General features: G+C 33.2%; 1 protein-coding gene across 1 annotated transcript; it reads left to right on the forward strand.

Moving 5' to 3' along the window:
• Positions 1 to 1,060: 1,060 nt before the first annotated feature.
• LOC127726464 (serine/threonine-protein phosphatase 6 regulatory ankyrin repeat subunit B-like) lies at positions 1,061 to 18,958 on the forward strand. Its single transcript, XM_052233842.1, has 4 exons — positions 1,061 to 1,279; positions 2,215 to 2,438; positions 13,487 to 13,571; positions 15,012 to 18,958. The coding sequence occupies exons 1-4, from the start codon at positions 1,075 to 1,077 to the stop codon at positions 18,956 to 18,958; spliced, it is 4,461 nt and encodes a 1,486-aa protein (XP_052089802.1). The 5' UTR covers positions 1,061 to 1,074.
• Positions 18,959 to 19,207: the final 249 nt, after the last annotated feature.

Consider the following 19,207-nt stretch of genomic DNA (forward strand, 5'->3'; position numbering starts at 1 on the left):
CCTGTCTTACTAAAAATGTTCGAATATCTTAAGAAGCTGAGAAGCCCGATCCAACACTGTTTATTTTCTTCACTTTTACCCATGAAGAAGACTAACTTGCGTTCGTTTGGAAGACAAATATTTTATAATCAAGATATATAACCATATATTGATATTGAGAGAATGTAGAGTTGATTACAGACATTTGATAGATTATGTTAAATACCTTATTTCATAATTTCGTTTAGAGTATGGACTTCTTACGACTTGACACATCAAAAGACACCTGTCTATTAATGACGACTTAATAATGACCTAATGATGTCTTTTTATTATTTCTGTCGTTTGGTTGTTGTATACACTGGCACTCCTTTTTTTCTTTTTATAGGTGTTAACTTCACAAATACTTTGTAGCTTCGTCTCTTTGTTTCTTTTTATAGGTGTTAACTTCACAAATACTTTGTAGCTTCGTCTCTGTGTTTCTTTTTATAGGTGTTAACTTCACAAATACTTTGTAGCTTCGTCTCTGTGTTTCTTTTTATAGGTGTTAACTTCACAAATACTTTGTAGCTTCGTCTCTGTGTTTCTTTTTATAGGTGTTAACTTCACAAATACTTTGTAACTTCGTCTCTGTTTTTCTTTTTACAGGTGTTAACTTCACAAATACTTTGTAGCTTCGTCTCTGTGTTTCTTTTTAAAGGTGTTAACTTCACAAATACTTTGTAGCTTCGTCTCTGTGTTTCTTTTTATAGGTGTTAACTTCACAAATACTTTGTAGCTTCGTCTCTGTTTTTCTTTTTATAGGTGTTAACTTCACAAATACTTTGTAGCTTCGTCTCTGTTTTTCTTTCCCTTTCATATTGGTTTTAAATTTATATCAAGTAGATAATACCAAAGTTTTTAAATAACACAACTCGATATAAGGATATGATGCTTGTATTATTCATATTTTGTTTAATATGCAAAGTTATACAAAACGTACAAGGTTTTAAAAATCTTTTTCTATTATTATAAGGAGTCCAATGACTGTAGTGATCGCACTGGAAGAAAAAGGACTCAGGTTTTGCAGTTGACAAGACAACAGAACATGATAAAATGCCAAAACTATCAAATGAAGAGGCAAATTATCTCAAATTAATCATATTCATTAACACAATTGCTACACCGTCTGTTAGAGTAAAATTCAACCAACATTTTCCGCCAACATCACTTCCTACAACATTAAAGAATGAGGAGTCTAAGCTTAGATCTATGCGAGTGCTTAATGCAATGCAGTTGAGTCTCTTGTATCCTGCAACTGGTATGTATATGTTTTTAAGTACTAGTATACACATTATATAACATTTCAAAACCCACACAAGGAAAGTAGAACACAGGGGCTCGGCAATCTTGTTTAATAACGATATGGGCATTCTACTATTTAAATAGTAAATGATTCGTATTTACAAAGTATACATTCAGTAGTTAGTGTTACAGTCATTCATATTGGACAATAATTTCTGAAACCGTCGACAACTTGCACGGAAATGCATTTTTTTTCAGATTTTGCAAATATTTCTGTCTTACAAACTAAATTATATTTGTAAGTGAATATCTTTTAGGAATTGGAATAAAAGCTATTTATGATACAGAAATTATAATGAGGTAACTGATAAAATAGAAAAAATAAACGTCACAAGAAGTTAATCACACTAACAAAGCCACCGATAAAGGGTGCTCTGGAAAAACTGTGTGATTTCTAAAATCTTTTATTCTAGGTATGAAGTATTTATATAGGTTATTTATAGAATAACTAATAGAAGAATTCAAATATAGAAAAATATCAAACGCGTGACCGAACAACGCATTAATTCACGAATGCGCGTAGCCAATGAGTTAATTATCAGTGTTGTTCGGTCACGAGTTGAAAATTTTTCGATTTTTGAATTCTTTGATAAGTTATTCCTTTTATTGCATTGACAATGAGCTTTTTAATGGAAATAAAATAGAAAATGCAAGGGACTATATATTTTTCTACGCATTCACAATTTGTTTTGATGTAATGTCATCGACAACGTCTTGGCAACACCTATAGTTGTATGACGTCAGAGGAGTGAAATTATCGAATTTATTTCACATGTGAAATTATCGGTTTTTATTTAACTGGGAAATCACGGTAATTCATTGCAAACAATGTAATAATTTAAATTTATCATATTAATCTGCATTATTTATTTTTCTTATTTTATGAAAAAGGTGCAACACTATCTGAAAACTTTGACATCTCACTAATGGTATGTCTCTTGCGGAACCTAACACACATAGTATCTCCATCAAATGGATTTGATAAGCTTCCTGCAAATAATGAGATACACGACGGAGCAGACTTAGCAAGAATTAAACATTATCGAAATTACATATTCCATAGAAGCACGATTCCAACACAACAGTTTAATGATATATGGACAGATTTAACAGCGGTATGTTTTGTTACATTTAGCTTAAAAGGGCTCTATTATTAGTTCCCATACTTCTATTAAAGATCTTGTTATCAATTTTTGTAATAAAGCATACGAAAATAATGGAATTAACTTTTTTTGGAGTGTCTTTAGATGTTTTGGACAAATTGCGTGCTTTTGATGGTCCGTTCAATTCAGTTGACAATTATGATTTATCGACTAGTTCTCTTATTTAATTAAATGGTCCTTTGAAAAATCCGGTTGCAGATTGATTTGCTTGGAACTCATATAAAGCCTTCTTCTGTAATGAAAACGGGAAATATGTTAAGCCTAGAAAAACTGACTAGAACTGTGATGAGATGATTAAAGCTTTATATTTTCTTCTTGACAACATCTATTTACGTTTCGGCAATAATGTATATCGACAGGTTGACGGTGTTCCTATGGGCATCCGTTGCGCCCTTTAATAGCAGACTTGTTCCTGTATTGTTTTGAATCACAGTTTATGGCCAAACGCAGTAAATATCCGTCTAAATTACGTTTAATTGATTAATTTAAAACACTTTTCGTTACTTTGATGATATTTGTTCTTTCAATGATCAAGAATTTTCCGTTTCTAGGTTTGGATATGTCAGTTTCACACAGGAAACTCTTATACAAAAGTTTACGACAAAAGAGACGATTTTTCGTTCCCAGTTGTTAATTTTCCCTTTTTGGAAGGGAATGTTCCTTTGGCCCTTTCTTATGGTGTGTATATTTCACAACTTGTTCGCTATACTCGTGTCTATAGTAGCGATTTAGATTTCAATCTACAAATTTTATGTATAACTGATAAATTATTAAGTCAAGGATTTCGTTTTCACAAATTAATTAAAATTTTTACTAAATTCTTTCAAAGTTACAACGATTTGGTAAGGAAGTTTGGCTGTACTTGAAGAGTTCTTATTCAAAATGGGATGTCCAATCCTAATTTTTACGGTGATGTTGTTTATAAAGCCCGTAAATTTTGATACGATCCATGTGAAGTTATTGCATTTTTTAATAAACTTATAATTTAACTTTAAAGGTTACCAATTTTACACAGAAGAAAAATCTTTAAATATTGATTAAACATCTAATTTGTTTTTGAAAAATTAAAACATGGAATTGCACAACGCCACATGTTTCTCAGACTGTTTATTGCGTTTTTGCACTATATCCGTTGGATTTGTAATGATTGATGCTTTAATTTGGGAGAACATGATTTATCTATTAATTGTAATTGGCTTTGAACTAGCTTTCATTAACTGCGAGTACTCTTATTTCGTTGCTTTGTGTCTAATTTTTTATGTTATTTGTTTTTTAGCCTCGTACCGATGTTTTGAGTTTAGCCAAATACAACTGATTTTTATAGTTTGTTCTTATGTTGTTCTGTAACACCACTGTCCCAGGTTGGGGGAGGATTAAGCGCTCACAAACATGTAACCCCGCCACATTCTTTATCTGTATCTGTAGCTGTATGAATACGTTGTGGAAACCAATACTGGATTCAATACAACGTTAGAGAGAGCGCCGTCAATGCTCGGTGCGCCCACTACAGTGTCTTCAAGGTGGTTCCATTCGATCACTGTTTTCACGAATAATGAGTTTGAATATTGTGGTGTTTGGCTAGTTGGAATTTCAAAACACTTTGAGTTGTTCTTTACTTGTTTTTCCAAAATATTAATTGTCTGGTAGTTGTCAAATTTCTTGGCAGTAATTGTTCTTTTTGGACGTGCTTTTTTAATATTCGTCTGGTTCTTTAGCAGGAACTAGCCCCTCAACCACCTTGTACAGATATATAAGCTTTTGGCTTGAGTGTCTTGTCTGTAGATCTTGAAGTTCCAGTTTGGCGAGCATATTAGAGACGTAACCATCTTCTTGTTAATGTTTGTGTGTGTGTAGGGGTCCTATATTATTGCTCCATACTCATTGATGACCTGACAAGCGCAATATATGCTGTTTTCTTGCATTCTTGTAGGCAGTATCTCAAATTCCTCCTCAGTCAGCCTAGTGTTGAGTTAGCCTTTTTCGCTACTTTGGAAATATGAGTAGTCCATTTAAGATCTTCTGAAATTTGTAGGCCCAAGTATGGATTAGTTTCCACTTCTTGTAGAATGTGTCCTTTTAAACTTTAGAATTTTAGGCTCTAGTTTTTTATGCTTAGGGTGTTCATTTCCTTGCATTGAACCTCATTACCCAGTTATTGGCCCATACCTCTAGGTTATTGAGATCTTCTTGGAGAATGTCATGATCTTTTTGTGTCTTTATGAATCTGCAAAAAGTCGAACTGAAGATCTGACTCCGTCTTGGAGGTAATTTATATGACAAACTAAGAGTAACGGTCCTAGGACTGTGCCTTGTGACACATCAGAATCAACTGTTACTTCCTCTGATTGTTTTCCTTCTACTACTACTTTCATTTTTCTGTTTGTTAAGAACATATTCAGTCAGTTGTTTATTGGCCCTCTAATTACATATCCGCCCATTTTTTACAGCAGTTTCTTATGGGGTACTCTGTTGAAAGCTTTGGAGAAATCTAAGACGGCAAAATCAGTTTGGAAACAGGTGTCATATGCTTCCATGAAGTCGTTTAAGGTGACTAGTAATTTGATTTCGCATGAATAACCAGATCTGAAACCATGTCTTTATGATGTTAAAACTTCGTGCCTTTCTAGATGTTTCATTATGTGCCTGCATATCATGTGTTCTAGGATTTTACCTGGAACTGATGAGAATGTTACAGGTGATTAATTCTCAGCAGCATTTTTATCTATTGTTTTTAATACGCATGATATGTTTGCGTTTAGCCACTTCTGTGGTAGAGTTCCAGTGTCTACATATTTTTGAGAGATCACTGTCTGTCCTGTTGTTATTTGGCTTACATATTCTTTGAGTATTCTGTTCGGCATTCCATCTGGTACAGAAGCTTTTCATGCGTTCACATTTTGATGCCGTTTTTCAAATCCCCTTTCTGTTATAATAAGGCAAGGCATAGATTCCTCTATTTGTTTTGATGTTTCTGGTATTGTTATGGATTTGTCTATTGTGAAGACAGATTTGAATGGTTGTATCAATATTTCAGCTTTTTTTCAATTGAATTGTTTCATATTTTTCTTGTTGGGGCCTATTCTGTATTGGCCGAGTTGACACTTTTGTATTTCATAGACAGTTTTTATCTTATTAGTTCAAATAACAGAGTAGTTAATTCATAATGAGAAATATAGCCCTATATGGTATCTTTTCATAATATTGTAATCACATTTAACGACATAAATTTTACTGCACCAGATAAGTATTTCGACAATAAATGTCTCTATTGTGATGCTCGAGACAACACTATGTGAAACCCAATCTCCTAACAAAAAACATTGAAGAGCTGAAAAAATCAAAGGATCAAAAGTAATACCAATGTGGCCAAGGAATCAAAGCCGCGCAAGTTTTCTCCAATATATTTTCAATCAATATTTGTTCATATTTAATCAATAACTTATTTTTGATTATATACTATAAAATCTACAAATCGTCTTGCTGTTTAAAGGGGCATTTGATGTCAATAAACTCATTATAGATACCAGAATTAAAATTGTGTTCGCCAGCCTCGCGTTTCTTCTACAAAAGACTCATCGAATCGAAAAGGTTAAAAAAAGTACGAAGTCAAATTCAAGTTCAGCGATTTGAGACTCAAGTTCTCTTATTTATTTTTAACATACAAAAACGAATGTCCAAATTACAAAAAGATAAAAAGAAACAATTAACATCACATGGGTTCGCTTTAATGTAGCAGGATTGCGTACGTATTTTAGATCAAACATCATATATATATCAATAGAGATGACCTCCGAAGACTACTGATGGTCATATAATCCGATATAAACGTAAATATAAAAAGATAGCGAGCACGTGCAATCGGATTTGTTTTTATAGTCTGTTGGATTTCATGTTATAGGTTAAACATATAAGTAAATTTTCTTTTTACCTGTATAAAAATGTTTTTTGTGGGCCTTATCAGTCAACAAAAGGGTTATTCCTGATGGATTCATTGTTTCGCTTTTCAATGTTGACATTCTTTTCTATTAAATGAATGAGACATATGGTGAAGACATGAGCGCCTATCTCCTCTTAAGGTCAAATTAAAAGGTTGCATGACTACGGATTCAAATGCGTTGAATTATTTACTTGCAAGGCAAAATACATAAGTGATGTTTTTTGGCTTACTTTAATGAAATTGAACACAACTGAAGGCTAATAGCGAAATATTATTTCTTTGTTCCGCTGTTCTAAATGTTTGAAACATAAACAATCATATTTCATTTTTTGTATCGAATTCATAGCTAATGCCCCTTTCAGTGAAAACTATTTACAGTGTTCAGCAAAATGAACCCTACTGTCGTTCAAATTTTGTGAAAGATTTATTTAAAACATTCAGAAAATGTCATTATTTATCCCGACAAATCCCAAAGCGTAGTGCAAAAGACATCAATTGCGTCAAAAGAAAATATTTGTCTTCTGTTTTTTTGTTGTTTTTTGTTGTTTTTTTTTTTTGCAATTGAGAAAATTTTGCTTTTAATTTTGCTTTATATTTAATTTTTCAGATCTTTAAACCTATAGATAGATAAAATTTTCTAAACAGTTATTGCACAAAAGTTTTACTAAGAACGCGACATTAATAGTAGAGTGCCCAGTGTGACAAAGGTCGCTTGTTGACAAATTTAATGGCCATTGTTATATTATAGTTCGTTTCTTTGTGTGTTACATTTTAATGTTGTGTTTTTGTTGTGTCGTTGTTCTCCTCTTATATTTGATGCGTTTCCCTCAGTTTTAGTTTGTAACCCGGATTTGTTTTTATCTCTATCGATTTATGAGTTTCGAACAGCGGTATACTACTGTTGCCTTTATTTAAGTTTATAGAAAAACACACGGCTTAATTTGTTTGCAAATAATAGAAAACTAGCTATATTTTACAAACATGATTGTAATCGTAAGTTCCCGTGGACACGATTTTCTAAATTTGGTGTTTTACAGGGTACCGTAAAATACCTTATTGTACGGAAATTATTTTTTACATGAAAAATAAAATATTGCGCTCTTTGTTGGTGGTTGAAATTGTGCTTAGAATTTAGTTTATGTATTAGATATCTATAGATAACAAAGGTGGAAAATATTTAAGTAATTTTTGTAATTCAAAAAGTATTTCAACATTTTAATAAGACTAAAAAATTTCCCGAAATATTTTTATGTTTCCAGCACGAGATTTTTATTTTGATTGGAGCAATTAGATACAGTTCATGTATGATTTTAATTTCGTGGGTGTAATGTTAGTCATTGATAAATATTTGGAATTGTAAAACACAAATTAAGTCTACATTTTTGCATTGATTTAAGGTGTTAGACCACCAATTCAAAACCCTATATAATCAACCTGATTTTTCAAATGTCACATCTCTCTTAATATTTCACCTTAAATTTAGCTTCATAAAAACCAGGTATATTCTGAATTGTACATGTATCACTTTTCTGTATGTCAATTGTCAACCAATGTTTGTCTTGCAGTGAAACAACACCGTTCGGTAGTCAACTGATACTAAAAACAACCCCTGGTGTTTTGGAAATCTTAAATAAATATACTATGGAGCGCATTAATCCTCAATTTTGAATGCAAAATCATTGACAAGTAAATTTTGGCTCAAAATGGTCATTAATTACGACAGTTATCATCAAACACATTTCTCCTTTTTGCTTGTTGTATGGTTGATTTATTTGTTTTAATGGTCAATTAAGTTTGTAAATGGTTGTTTTGTTTGGAGGAATATGTTATGTGTCGGTTTTTCAGAACTATAATTTTTTTTATTGAATTGATTTTTGATGGTTATAATTGTAGTATAAGAATCAAACCGGTCGGTCTCTTTTCAGACCCTGAATATGGTACACTGGGAATAAATATGAGACAAATTGTTATGATAGTGAAACTATTCAAACTGAATAATATACAAAAAAAACAATAAAGAAAAAAACAAACCGCTGCAGTCACTGAAATATATGTGCTAAATATAAAAATAAGAAGATGTGGTATGATTGCAAATGAGACAACTCTCCACAAGAGACCAAATGACACAGAAATTAACAACTATAGGTCAACGTACGGCCTTCAACAATGAGTAAATCCCACAACGCATAATCAGCTATAAAAGGCCCCGAAATGACAAATGTAAAACAATTCAAACGAGAAACCTAACGGCCTAATTTATTTACAAAATAATGAACAAAAAACAATTATGTTACACAGCAACAAACGACAACCACTGAATTGCAGGCTCCTGACTTGGGACAGGCACATACAGAATGTGGTGGGGTTAAAATCGATTGAAGGATCCAACTCTCCTCTAACCTAGGACAGTGGTGTAACAGTACAACATAAGAACAAACTATAAAAATCAGTTGAAAAAGGCTTAACTCATCAGATAGATAAAAATAGAAATACATTTAACAAAAACACAGAGTGGACGTAGACGGGTACTTATATATCCCTCACAACAAAATGACACTAAGCAAAGATCTGAGAGTACTCGCAGTTACTGACATGCATGCATGTTCGATCGATCTGCAATGTTGCAAATTGTGATGTTTTGTTTTTTTTTTCTGTGAAAAAAAAATACATTTATTAATAAAAACAATAACGGTCTAATCTTGACAAAACAATAAACAACAAATAGACATAACATACAGCAGCCAACGATAACTGTTTAATTACAGGCTCCTGATTTTCATTACGTAGACAGTCACATACAGAATGCGGCACGGTTACATATGTTTGTGAGCGTTCAACCCTTCCCTTACCTGGAACACTTGTGTAACAACACAAAACTTGTGTAACAACACAAAAAAAGACAAACTGTAAAAATCAGTTGGAAATGGCTAGACTCATCAAAATTGGCATTTAACACAAAAAACAACTAAGATAAGGACAGAAGACACAAAGTAATGATCTAAAAGTACTCGCAGTTGAAAGCTAGTGTAAAGACGTCATCAAAAGTCTGAGAAATGCATGAATCAATGTTAGTACCAATAAAAAAGTATATTCAAAAATCTTACTACGGTTATAAATGATATCCTTAAAGAATGAGTTTATTCAAAGGATCTATACGTTGTCAATGGTCGTATTTAAATGTACGTGCTTAATAAACAACATTACAGTGATAGATGTAGGTTTGGAATAAAGAGATAGAAAAAAACAAGAGCGCACACTCTGAAATGTCTACCTTGCTTTACTGATCATGTTGAAAGTCTTAGGTTATACAACAAGGTTATACAACAAGGTTATACGTAAAGGTTATAGAACAAGTATAACATAAGATTAAAATTATCAATGATCCATGCAAATGAATTCAAGGTTAGATGAACTCTGCAACAACGACATGTACACCTTCCTATCATTCCATACACTAAACAAATTTGACTCACTGCTTATAGTATTTGAGATACGGACTTGACCACGAAAACTTAACCTTGTGCACTGATACATGGACTGAAATCGATGTCAGGTGAACCCTGTCTACTGGACGTGTAGACCTTGCAAGGATGCCATTTACTAGATTAACCAAATATAGTTATCCTATAACTCATAATAAGTGAAATATTCATATGACGAATACAACTATACAGATTGTGTTACGACTGCGACTTTAGTCGCAGAATGCGAGACAGGGATAAAAATTTGGCGGCGACATCAGCTGCGGCGTCATTTGTTTGTATTAAACTTTATACTTCAGAGGGTAGTAGCCTTGTAGGCTTCATACCTTGTATACAGATGCCTTATTTAACGAAGTTTCCGTTGGTCATAAGTCCATTGTCGTTTTTTTTTTGTTCTATTTGAATTTCTCACTTGTTATAAGTAAAAGGATAACTATATTTTGGTGTATGGGTTCCTTGCAATGTGTATATGTCAGTTAGACCGGGTTCACCTAACCTCAACTTCATTTCATGGATCAGTGATCAAGGTTAAAGTTACATGAGTAGGTCCGTTTCTCAGATACTGTAAGCAGTAGGCCAACTATTTTTGGAATGATTGTAAGGAGTACATGTCTGTCTGGCAGGTATTATCTGTCCATGACCTCATGGTTCATTGGTCAATGTTAAGTTTTAGTAATATAGTCCCCTTTTAAGATACTATAAAGAATAGGTCAATTATCTTTGGTGTACGGACTGATTGTAAGTTGTACGTGTCTCTCTGCCAGGTTTCATCTGACCTTGACCTCATTGTCATGGTTCAGTGGTCAATGTTAAGATTTCCTGGTTAAGTCTGTTTCTCAGATACTATAAGCAATATGGTCAACTTTATTTGATGTATGGGATGATTGTAATGTGTGCATGTCTGTCTGGCAGGGTTCATCTGACCATGAACTCATTTTCATGTTTCATTGGTCAATATTAAGTTTTCATGCTTTGGTCTGTATGTTTTATACCGTAATCAATATGACAACTATAGTTGGTGTAAGTAATGATTGTAAGGTGTACATGACTGTCTGGCTTGGTCTATCTGACCATGACCTCTTTTTCATGGATTATTGACAATGTTAAGTTTATGTGATACTTGTAGTAAAACTGTATCTCTAGGACTATGCGTATAAAATATAAATCATGAATGGTGAAGCAGGCGAGATATTTCAGCGTGTGCACTCTTGCAAATGAGGTCAAGGAACATGATACTTTGACAGGTTGAAACTTCGTAGCACAACGCATCTATATACAAGGTATGAAGCATTCAGGTCCTCTCCACCCTGAAATATAAAGCTTTACAAATAGTTTACGCTGTCGCCGCCAACACCGTCGGGTTGTATTCTCTATATCTCGCATTCTGAGATTTGCGGCGCAGGCGAGACAAAAACAACATCTGACCTAGACGTGGTCCTTGGGCTTTCAAACTTACAGTAGACAATGAAACCCTATAGCTACTACTAGCTTCGACAATTTTTCTATGTAGTCTGCAAGTATTTATAAAATACACCGATGCTGTACAGAACAATATTCCTTCAGATATTAATTATCTACATTTCAATTTTATAGCCAATTTCTGCTCAACAAGTCATATAAATGTGTAAAATGGAGTGAATAACCTGTTCCTAATTGGCAATTAGTTATCATAACTTTGACAATCCCTCATCCTTTTTCACTGTATTAAGTATTTCCCATTTCTATAAAACAAAGATATACTCTAATAAACTGCTAATTTAATCCATTCGGCGTTTATATTACACAAGTAAAGGAACAAAGCCCAATTGAGTGTGCTTCCACACTCACTCAAGAAAAATAGAAATTTACCAAGAAATTGTCGAACACCATCTATCAAAAGACGGAGGAAAATAACTTTTTTTGGAGAGCAACTTATAACTGATAATATCTATTTAAAAACATCTCTAGGGTTCACTGGTACCGAATCTGATATAAAAATTCCAAATTTTGAAATTGTACTCGGTCAAGATCATTGTTATTTAACATCTTAATGAAAATTGTAAATGTGCACCCCATTAGTTCAAATGTCAATCTCGAATCATGTTTTGCAACAGAAATTTCTAATTAGTCCTAAATATAGAAACTATATTTATAATGCTTTAAATTATTTGAATTCATTTTGCCAAAACGCATGTATGTACAAGCGGCAAGCTATGTAAATGTGACTTTGCGTTTTCCCTGAAATTTTAGCTTTGATCTTTGACCCAAATTAAAGAAAACAGTGACCACTGTAGACAACGACGACATCGAGATTTCGATGAGACTTGTTCTCTTCTTTCCAATGATCATTCCGTGTGTTATTCCGTTAACCCAAATCGATCAAATTCGTTGCTATAAACATTAATTATCGCTGAAACAGGTATCTACCTTAGAACTATATCAACTACCATAATTAAAAGGACAGTATTCTTTATAGATTCGGAATCGCTCTATTTAGAAGAATTTCCTCCAAACAGAAAGAAGGTACGATAAGGCCGATGTTTTGTGTCTCTTGAATTCAAAAATCAAACATTATCTCATAAATCTACCAAATAAAATCCTTCGGATGTTCATAAGACATCAGCATTTATATTTGAGAATTTCGTCTTGCGTATTTACACTAGACCTTTTGTCTTTAGTGCAAAACCTCATAAACCCTCAAAAAAGCTTCTTTTTTGTGATTTGTTATTCATATTTTGATGAAGGCAACCACTTGACCTCTAAAAGATATTTTACGACGTAAGCAGTAGGAAGAGGGGGATTCAGCGGCACTTTCAGTTTTTAGGGGTTAGGGTTAAAGTTCAAATAGGAGTAAGAGATGAATTTTAAAAGTTAGGGTTAGGGTGAGGGTTAAATTTCAAATTGGAGTAAGAGATGAATTTTGAAAGTTAGGGTTAGGGTTAGGAGTTAGGGTTAATTTTCAAATAGGAGTAAGAGATGAAAATTGAACGTTATGGTTAGGGTAAGGATTAAAATTTCAAATAGGAGTAATAGTTGAATTTTGAAAATAGTACTACAAAATTGAAAAAATAACTATAAAGAGTTGAGTACTGTAGTATTATATTATGATGGCTTCTTTTGATAATGACTTTATGAGTGTTAATGCGTTTGAAGACAAGGTACAGGAACAAAAAAATGAAGAAATTTTAAAATGGAAAGACCTTCCCATTTTTTCTTTTTGTGTATACATTCAGTGGTTGTCGTTGGTTCATGTCTGTCATATTTGTTTTTCGTAAATTGTTTTCTTATAAATTAAGCCGTTAGTTTTCTCAATTGAATTGTTTCATATTTTTCATGTCAGGGCCTTTTATAGCCGACTATACGGTATGGGTTTTTCTCATTGTTGCCTCATTGGCAGTCATACCACATTTTCCTCTTTTTATATATCGATTTTCCCTACATAATCAGAGAATTTACAAAATTTTACACTTGAACAAGCTCGATGTTTCATTGTTTATATCGTTATTATGGAATAAGCATGGTAACATGTCTTAAACGATTATATCATATTTTGTTTATAAACCCAGATTACCTTAATATTTTATTTAACTTGTATTTTTTAGGCAGTGGTTCGTCTCGATCCTAAAAGTAATAAACATTGTGATACACTAGAATCACAGATTTTAACAAATGAGTGCTTATGTTATGGTAAGCTTTATAAACCTGGCAAAAAAAACCAATTCACATTTGGAAGTCGTTAAGCTAGAAAACATATTGAAGCAAAAAATAAATATATAAACAAATGTGCGAAATAAAATTAAAAGATGGAATTTCTCACTGGTGAGACATAAGTACGCATCTGGTGCTTTGAAAATTGGCACCGTTAATCTTATTGTTTCTCTTACGCCAAAAGTCGTAAAATGAGACATGGTGAGGCTAATTATGCGGTTGCGGTAGCGGCAATTTGAATAAAGCTCTATATTTCTGAAGGTATTATATTCATTTCTAGTGTAGAGATGACTGTAGTAACGAAGTTTCTGTATCTCCTATGTCCATTGTCCTTGATCTGATTTCCATGGTTCAGCAACTGCTTAAAACTCAGTTTAGTGTCTTTATAACTTGGTATATAGGATCCTTGCAAGGTCTTTGTTCAGACAGGGTTAACCTGACATTTTCAAAATGTGATAAAATAGTGAGGACTTTGTTGTTTTAAGAGAGCTCACTCATTCATACTGGTAATCTTGTACTTTATCCAATTAAAACTTTAAAAACAATGAATTCTGAGTATGGTTTTTTTCGTATGTTTTCATCCCCATACTTAAGTACACGTGTACGGGTACCTATGACATCCCAATATTGTTGTAATATTCCAAACAAGTCACATTATATATCTATTGATTTATATGAATAAAATTTTACTGCATCTTCATCATGATCTTGGATGTCAAATATAATCAGCTAATCGATAAATATAACTTTTAATATGTCATCCGTATAACGCAAGAACGAATCGAACAATGATACAACTTGATATGTATAATCGTTCGAGTATAATCAATTCATTACAGTTACTTTTTAATCGAATGGAATGTTATCATTTAACAGATTCTCACAAAGAAGAAGTTACAATATGGGAAAATAAAGATATATGCTTTATGCCAACTGCTGCAGTTAAATATATATGTGATCATCTGCAAGCTAGCAACAGTATAACTGTCACAGGATTACCAGGAGTTGGTAAATCGGCTACTATACATCATATAGCATTAAAGCTCCGGAATACAGAGGGCTACATAATAATTCCCTGTCGTAGTCCTGCAGATATTCCACTCCATTTTAATAAGGGGAGAAAGATAGCCTTTGTAGTGGACGATATCTGTGGAAAATATACTATTAATGAAAATGAGGTCAGGGAGTGGCAAAAATATCTATCACAGTTAACTATTGTAAATTCAGATGATGTGAAAATTTTGACATCAAATCGCTATTCTGTTTTCCAAGATCCAAGCTTTAAGAGGCTTACTGTTTTCAATGAAAATGTGTGTGATTTGTCGTTCGGGTGTTATTCTATTTCTGTAGAGGAAAAGGAGAAGATAGCTCTGAAATATCTACCGCAAGATATTTTTCAAAAAATTAAACAATATATAGGACAGATGGAATATTTTCCTCTTATGTGTCAGCAGTATACAACACGTCCTATAACTGACCCATTGAATTTCTTCAATAATCCTTATGAAATATTTGAACAAGAGATAATTGCTATGAAAGAAGAAGACAAGCTGAAATATTGTGCATTGTTAATTTGTGTTCTATTGAATGCTTCTATAAGAAATCCAGATAAAAACTGTGAAAGATATATCCGTTTAGATGCAATGGAGAATGACACAAACGCTCATGAAACAGAGATCTATGGAACGCAGACAAAATTTTCCAGATTCCAACTTCAAAATATTTTCGATCTTTGTGAACTCAATCGAGAGACTCCGACTAAACTAATATTTCGGCAGTATGATTGCTTATTAAATACATATATGAAAAAGACAGACATATATTACACTTGTATTCATGATAAAGTGTTTGAATGTCTGTGTTATTACTTTGGCAAAACATTGCAAAGAGATGTAATTTTGTATTCTGATAGCAAAGTTATAAGAGACCATACGCATATTACTTCTTTGAATGAGGAACATGACACGTTTTCTATTTTAGTAAAGACAAAAAATGAAAATCAATATTTCTTCAGGATCATTAAAGACATATTACAGGGGAATATTTATGATGTTTTCTGTAACAATCAAATGCAATTTACAAGCTACAGATCAAAATTAATCAAGTTTCTTTTAACTCTCTCTGACTCCATGCTAAATAGGTTGTTGACTACAAAGGATGAAACACGTGAAAATGGAACTGATCCAGTTACATCATTGTATATTGTTTGTTATAAAGGCTACTTGGATTTAGCTGAATTTATATTAGACCATACGAATAATTATTTTGATCGCCGCTTTCATCCATTAAATGCAGCAGCATCTTCTGGTCATTGTTATTTGTTAGAGTTGATGATATCTAGAGGAGCAAAGGTTAATCATCGTGATAAAAGTGGCCATACTCCCATGACTATGGCATGCATAAATAAATATGAAGCAGCAGTAAAACTCCTTATCGACAAAGGAGCTGACTTAAACAAAAGAACAAACAAAGGTCCAACTCCATTGATGTGGGTATGCACCAGTAGTAACAAACAATTGGCCGAATTGCTCCTCTACCATGGTGCTGATATAGACAAAGGTGATTACGAAGGACAAACACCGGTAATGCGATCCCGCAAACGCTCAGCGCATGAAATGTTCGATTTCCTCATTTATAAAGGTGCAAATTTGAATACAGGAGATAAAAATGCATGGACGTCATTAATGTGGGCATGTTTTTACGGGCAAACAGTTATTGTAGACATTTTAATCCAAAATAGAGCTGATATTAACCAGGTCAACGACGTAGGATTAACATCTTACATGATAGCGTGTAAAGGTGGTAAAGTAGATATTGTAAAACTTCTTATTAAAAAGGGAGTTGATTTAAACACAAGGGATACATTTGGTCGAACAGCATTAATGCTGGCCTGTACAGAAGGACACACTGATATAGTAAATGTTTTGATTGAGAACAGAGTCGATATAGATTGTCAGGATATATATGGAGTAACTCCCTTGATTGAATTATGTTCTCAAGGACATTTACCATTGGTTTGTATTGTATTAGAGGGTCAGGCTAATTGTAATAAAGCTGATAATGAAGGTTGGACTCCATTGATGGCGTCTTGTTTGAGTGATAATTATAACCTCACAAAGTTATTAGTTGAGCACGGAGCTGATGTAAATAAAAGAAATAAGGATGGTGAAACTGCTCTTTTGGTTGTGTGTATAGGTGTTATAAACAGAAAAAATGCTGGTTATATCGACACGAGGGTTTACAGCAAGGTTTACGAGAATGTTAATAAACGTGACCCTAAAATTAATCAAGTTCGACGTACAATAATAAAATTTCTACTATCCAAAGGAGCCATCATCGATCAACAAGATAACTGTGGGTGGTCAGCATTAATGTGGGCTTGCAAAAACAATTACATAGAAATAGCTTCTTTGCTCATTGAAAAAGGTGCAAATATGTATCATATTTCTTACGATGGAAAATCAATTCTACAAAAGGCATTAAAAAAAGAAGAAAAGGCTATTATTGTGTTGCTTTTCCGCAATGGTATTTCTGAATTGAAGGAACTCATGCATGCAATCAAAGACAACGATAAGAAAACGGTTGATTTTTTAATTGATGATAAAAAACAAAGTTTTCTTGAAATGGACGGGAAAACTGAGAAAAGTAAAACTTTGATAAACGGGTGCGATCCTTTTGGTTACACCCCTCTTATAATATCTTGCCGTGCCCGAAATATTGAAATTACTCAGTACTTAATCAATAAGGGGGCCGATGTAAATATGTCTTCTTATGGTGGCTTAACGGCTTTAAGGGAAGCGTGTTTAAACAAAGAAACAGAACTTGTTTCACTTTTGATAGAAGCCGGGGCAAATGTATACAGAGACCTAGTGTTAGCTTTTAATATGAAGGAAACTACAATAATAAATCTCCTGCTTAGAACAATGCCGAACATAAATGAAATATTATACAAAAGTTGTAAATTACATGAAACTGATTTTGCTTATTTTCTAATTGAAAATGGTGCAGATATTGACTACAGGGTGGTAGACCGACGCAATACGCACTGGTTAGCAGAGTGCATTGATCCTTCAACAGCTCTACTGTCAGCATGTCGATGTAATAAGATATGCATTACCAGAGTTCTGTTAGAATTAGGAGCGAATGTTAATATTTTGTCCGAAAACAAAACAACTCCGTTAATGTGGGCAAGTTACAGGTCTTATACAGATATTGTACGTTTGCTTGTAAGAAGAGGAGCGAATGTCAATGATATCGATGAAAATGGTTGGAATTCTTTAAGATGGGCTTTAAAAGGACGAAATATGAAAAATGTTGATTATTTAATTAGAATAGGTGCCTATATTGAAACAATTTTTTTAAGCGCTATGCGAGACAATGATACATGGATCATTGATACGTTGGTAAAAAATGGAGGAAATCTAGACCGCTTGCTGACTATTTCATGTGAATATGGCGATGAAAGCACTGTTGAGAAATTGCTTTCTAATGGTGCTGATATTCACCATCAAGATAAAAATATGTGGACGCCTTTGATGAGGGCGTGTAAGTTCGACAACAAACCCATTATTTCATTATTATTGAAACGAGGGTCTTTTGTTAATAACGATCTTCTTACTGCTGTTAAAATAGGAGAAAATACTTTAACAAAATCTTTAATTGAAGCAGGTGGCGATTTGAATAAGATTTTTATTGAATCATGTGACAAAAAAGACGGAAACACACAGCAATTACTTATTCAGCACGGTGTAAATATGTATGAAGCTCTCCATTTCGCGTGTTGCTCTAATAACTTAAATGCAATCTGTAAAATTCTAAAGTTTGATTTTGACATTGATGAATGCAATGAAAATGGTTTCACTCCCTTAATGACCGCTTGCAAGCATTCAACCGACGAAATATTTCAGTTTTTAGTGAAAAATGGTAGGGCCAGCATTTTTCAATCACTTAAATGTGCCCATGAAAAAGTAGGGAACTCATTTTGTAAATCATTGATGGGAAAGTGTGGAAATGAGGAGTTGGTAGAGACATTATTTGAGGCATCAAAAATTGGACATTATGATATAATTCAACTACTAATTGAAAAGAACGTAACCTTGAATCAAACTAATGAATGGCAAGATACTCCTTTAATACTGGCATGTAAAATTGATTATCAATGTCTTGCAGAATTACTGATAAACAACGGAGCAGATACTGGGGAGGCATTTATATGGGCTTTCAAACATAATGATGTAGAATCAACTAGGTTATTGATAGTATGTGGTGCCGATGTGCACAAAGTTGATCCTATTGAATGGAGTCCACTGACATGGGCATGCTTTATCAGACAAGAAAACATTACAAAAATCTTAGACGGGAATTAGAAAGTATTATTGACCTTCTCATATCAAATGGCGCAGACGTTAACTTTGCTCTAAAAAACGTTTGTGGAAGTCAATACGACACTGACAAAGAGAGCTCCGTTCAGTTACTAATAAATAAAGGAGCTGATATACATTATACTGACGAAAACGGGAGCAACTTCCTGAAGTTGTTGAAACGAGATGGTAATAAAGAATGTGTAAAACTTCTACAGTTATATGGACGAAAACAGAAAAAATGTATTATAATGT

This window comes from Mytilus californianus, unplaced genomic scaffold (genome assembly GCF_021869535.1).
Source record: "Mytilus californianus isolate M0D057914Y unplaced genomic scaffold, xbMytCali1.0.p SCAF_17, whole genome shotgun sequence".
In the NCBI taxonomy this organism is placed as follows: Eukaryota; Metazoa; Mollusca; class Bivalvia; order Mytilida; family Mytilidae; genus Mytilus; species Mytilus californianus.

Coding starts and splice junctions, on each gene's coding strand:
- LOC127726464 (XM_052233842.1), top strand. CDS start 1,075: ATGCCAAAACTATCAAATGAAGAGGCAAATTATCTCAAATTAATCATA. Junction 1,280..2,214: donor TCTCTTGTATCCTGCAACTG/GTATGTATATGT, acceptor TTTATGAAAAAG/GTGCAACACTATCTGAAAAC. Junction 2,439..13,486: donor TATGGACAGATTTAACAGCG/GTATGTTTTGTT, acceptor TGTATTTTTTAG/GCAGTGGTTCGTCTCGATCC.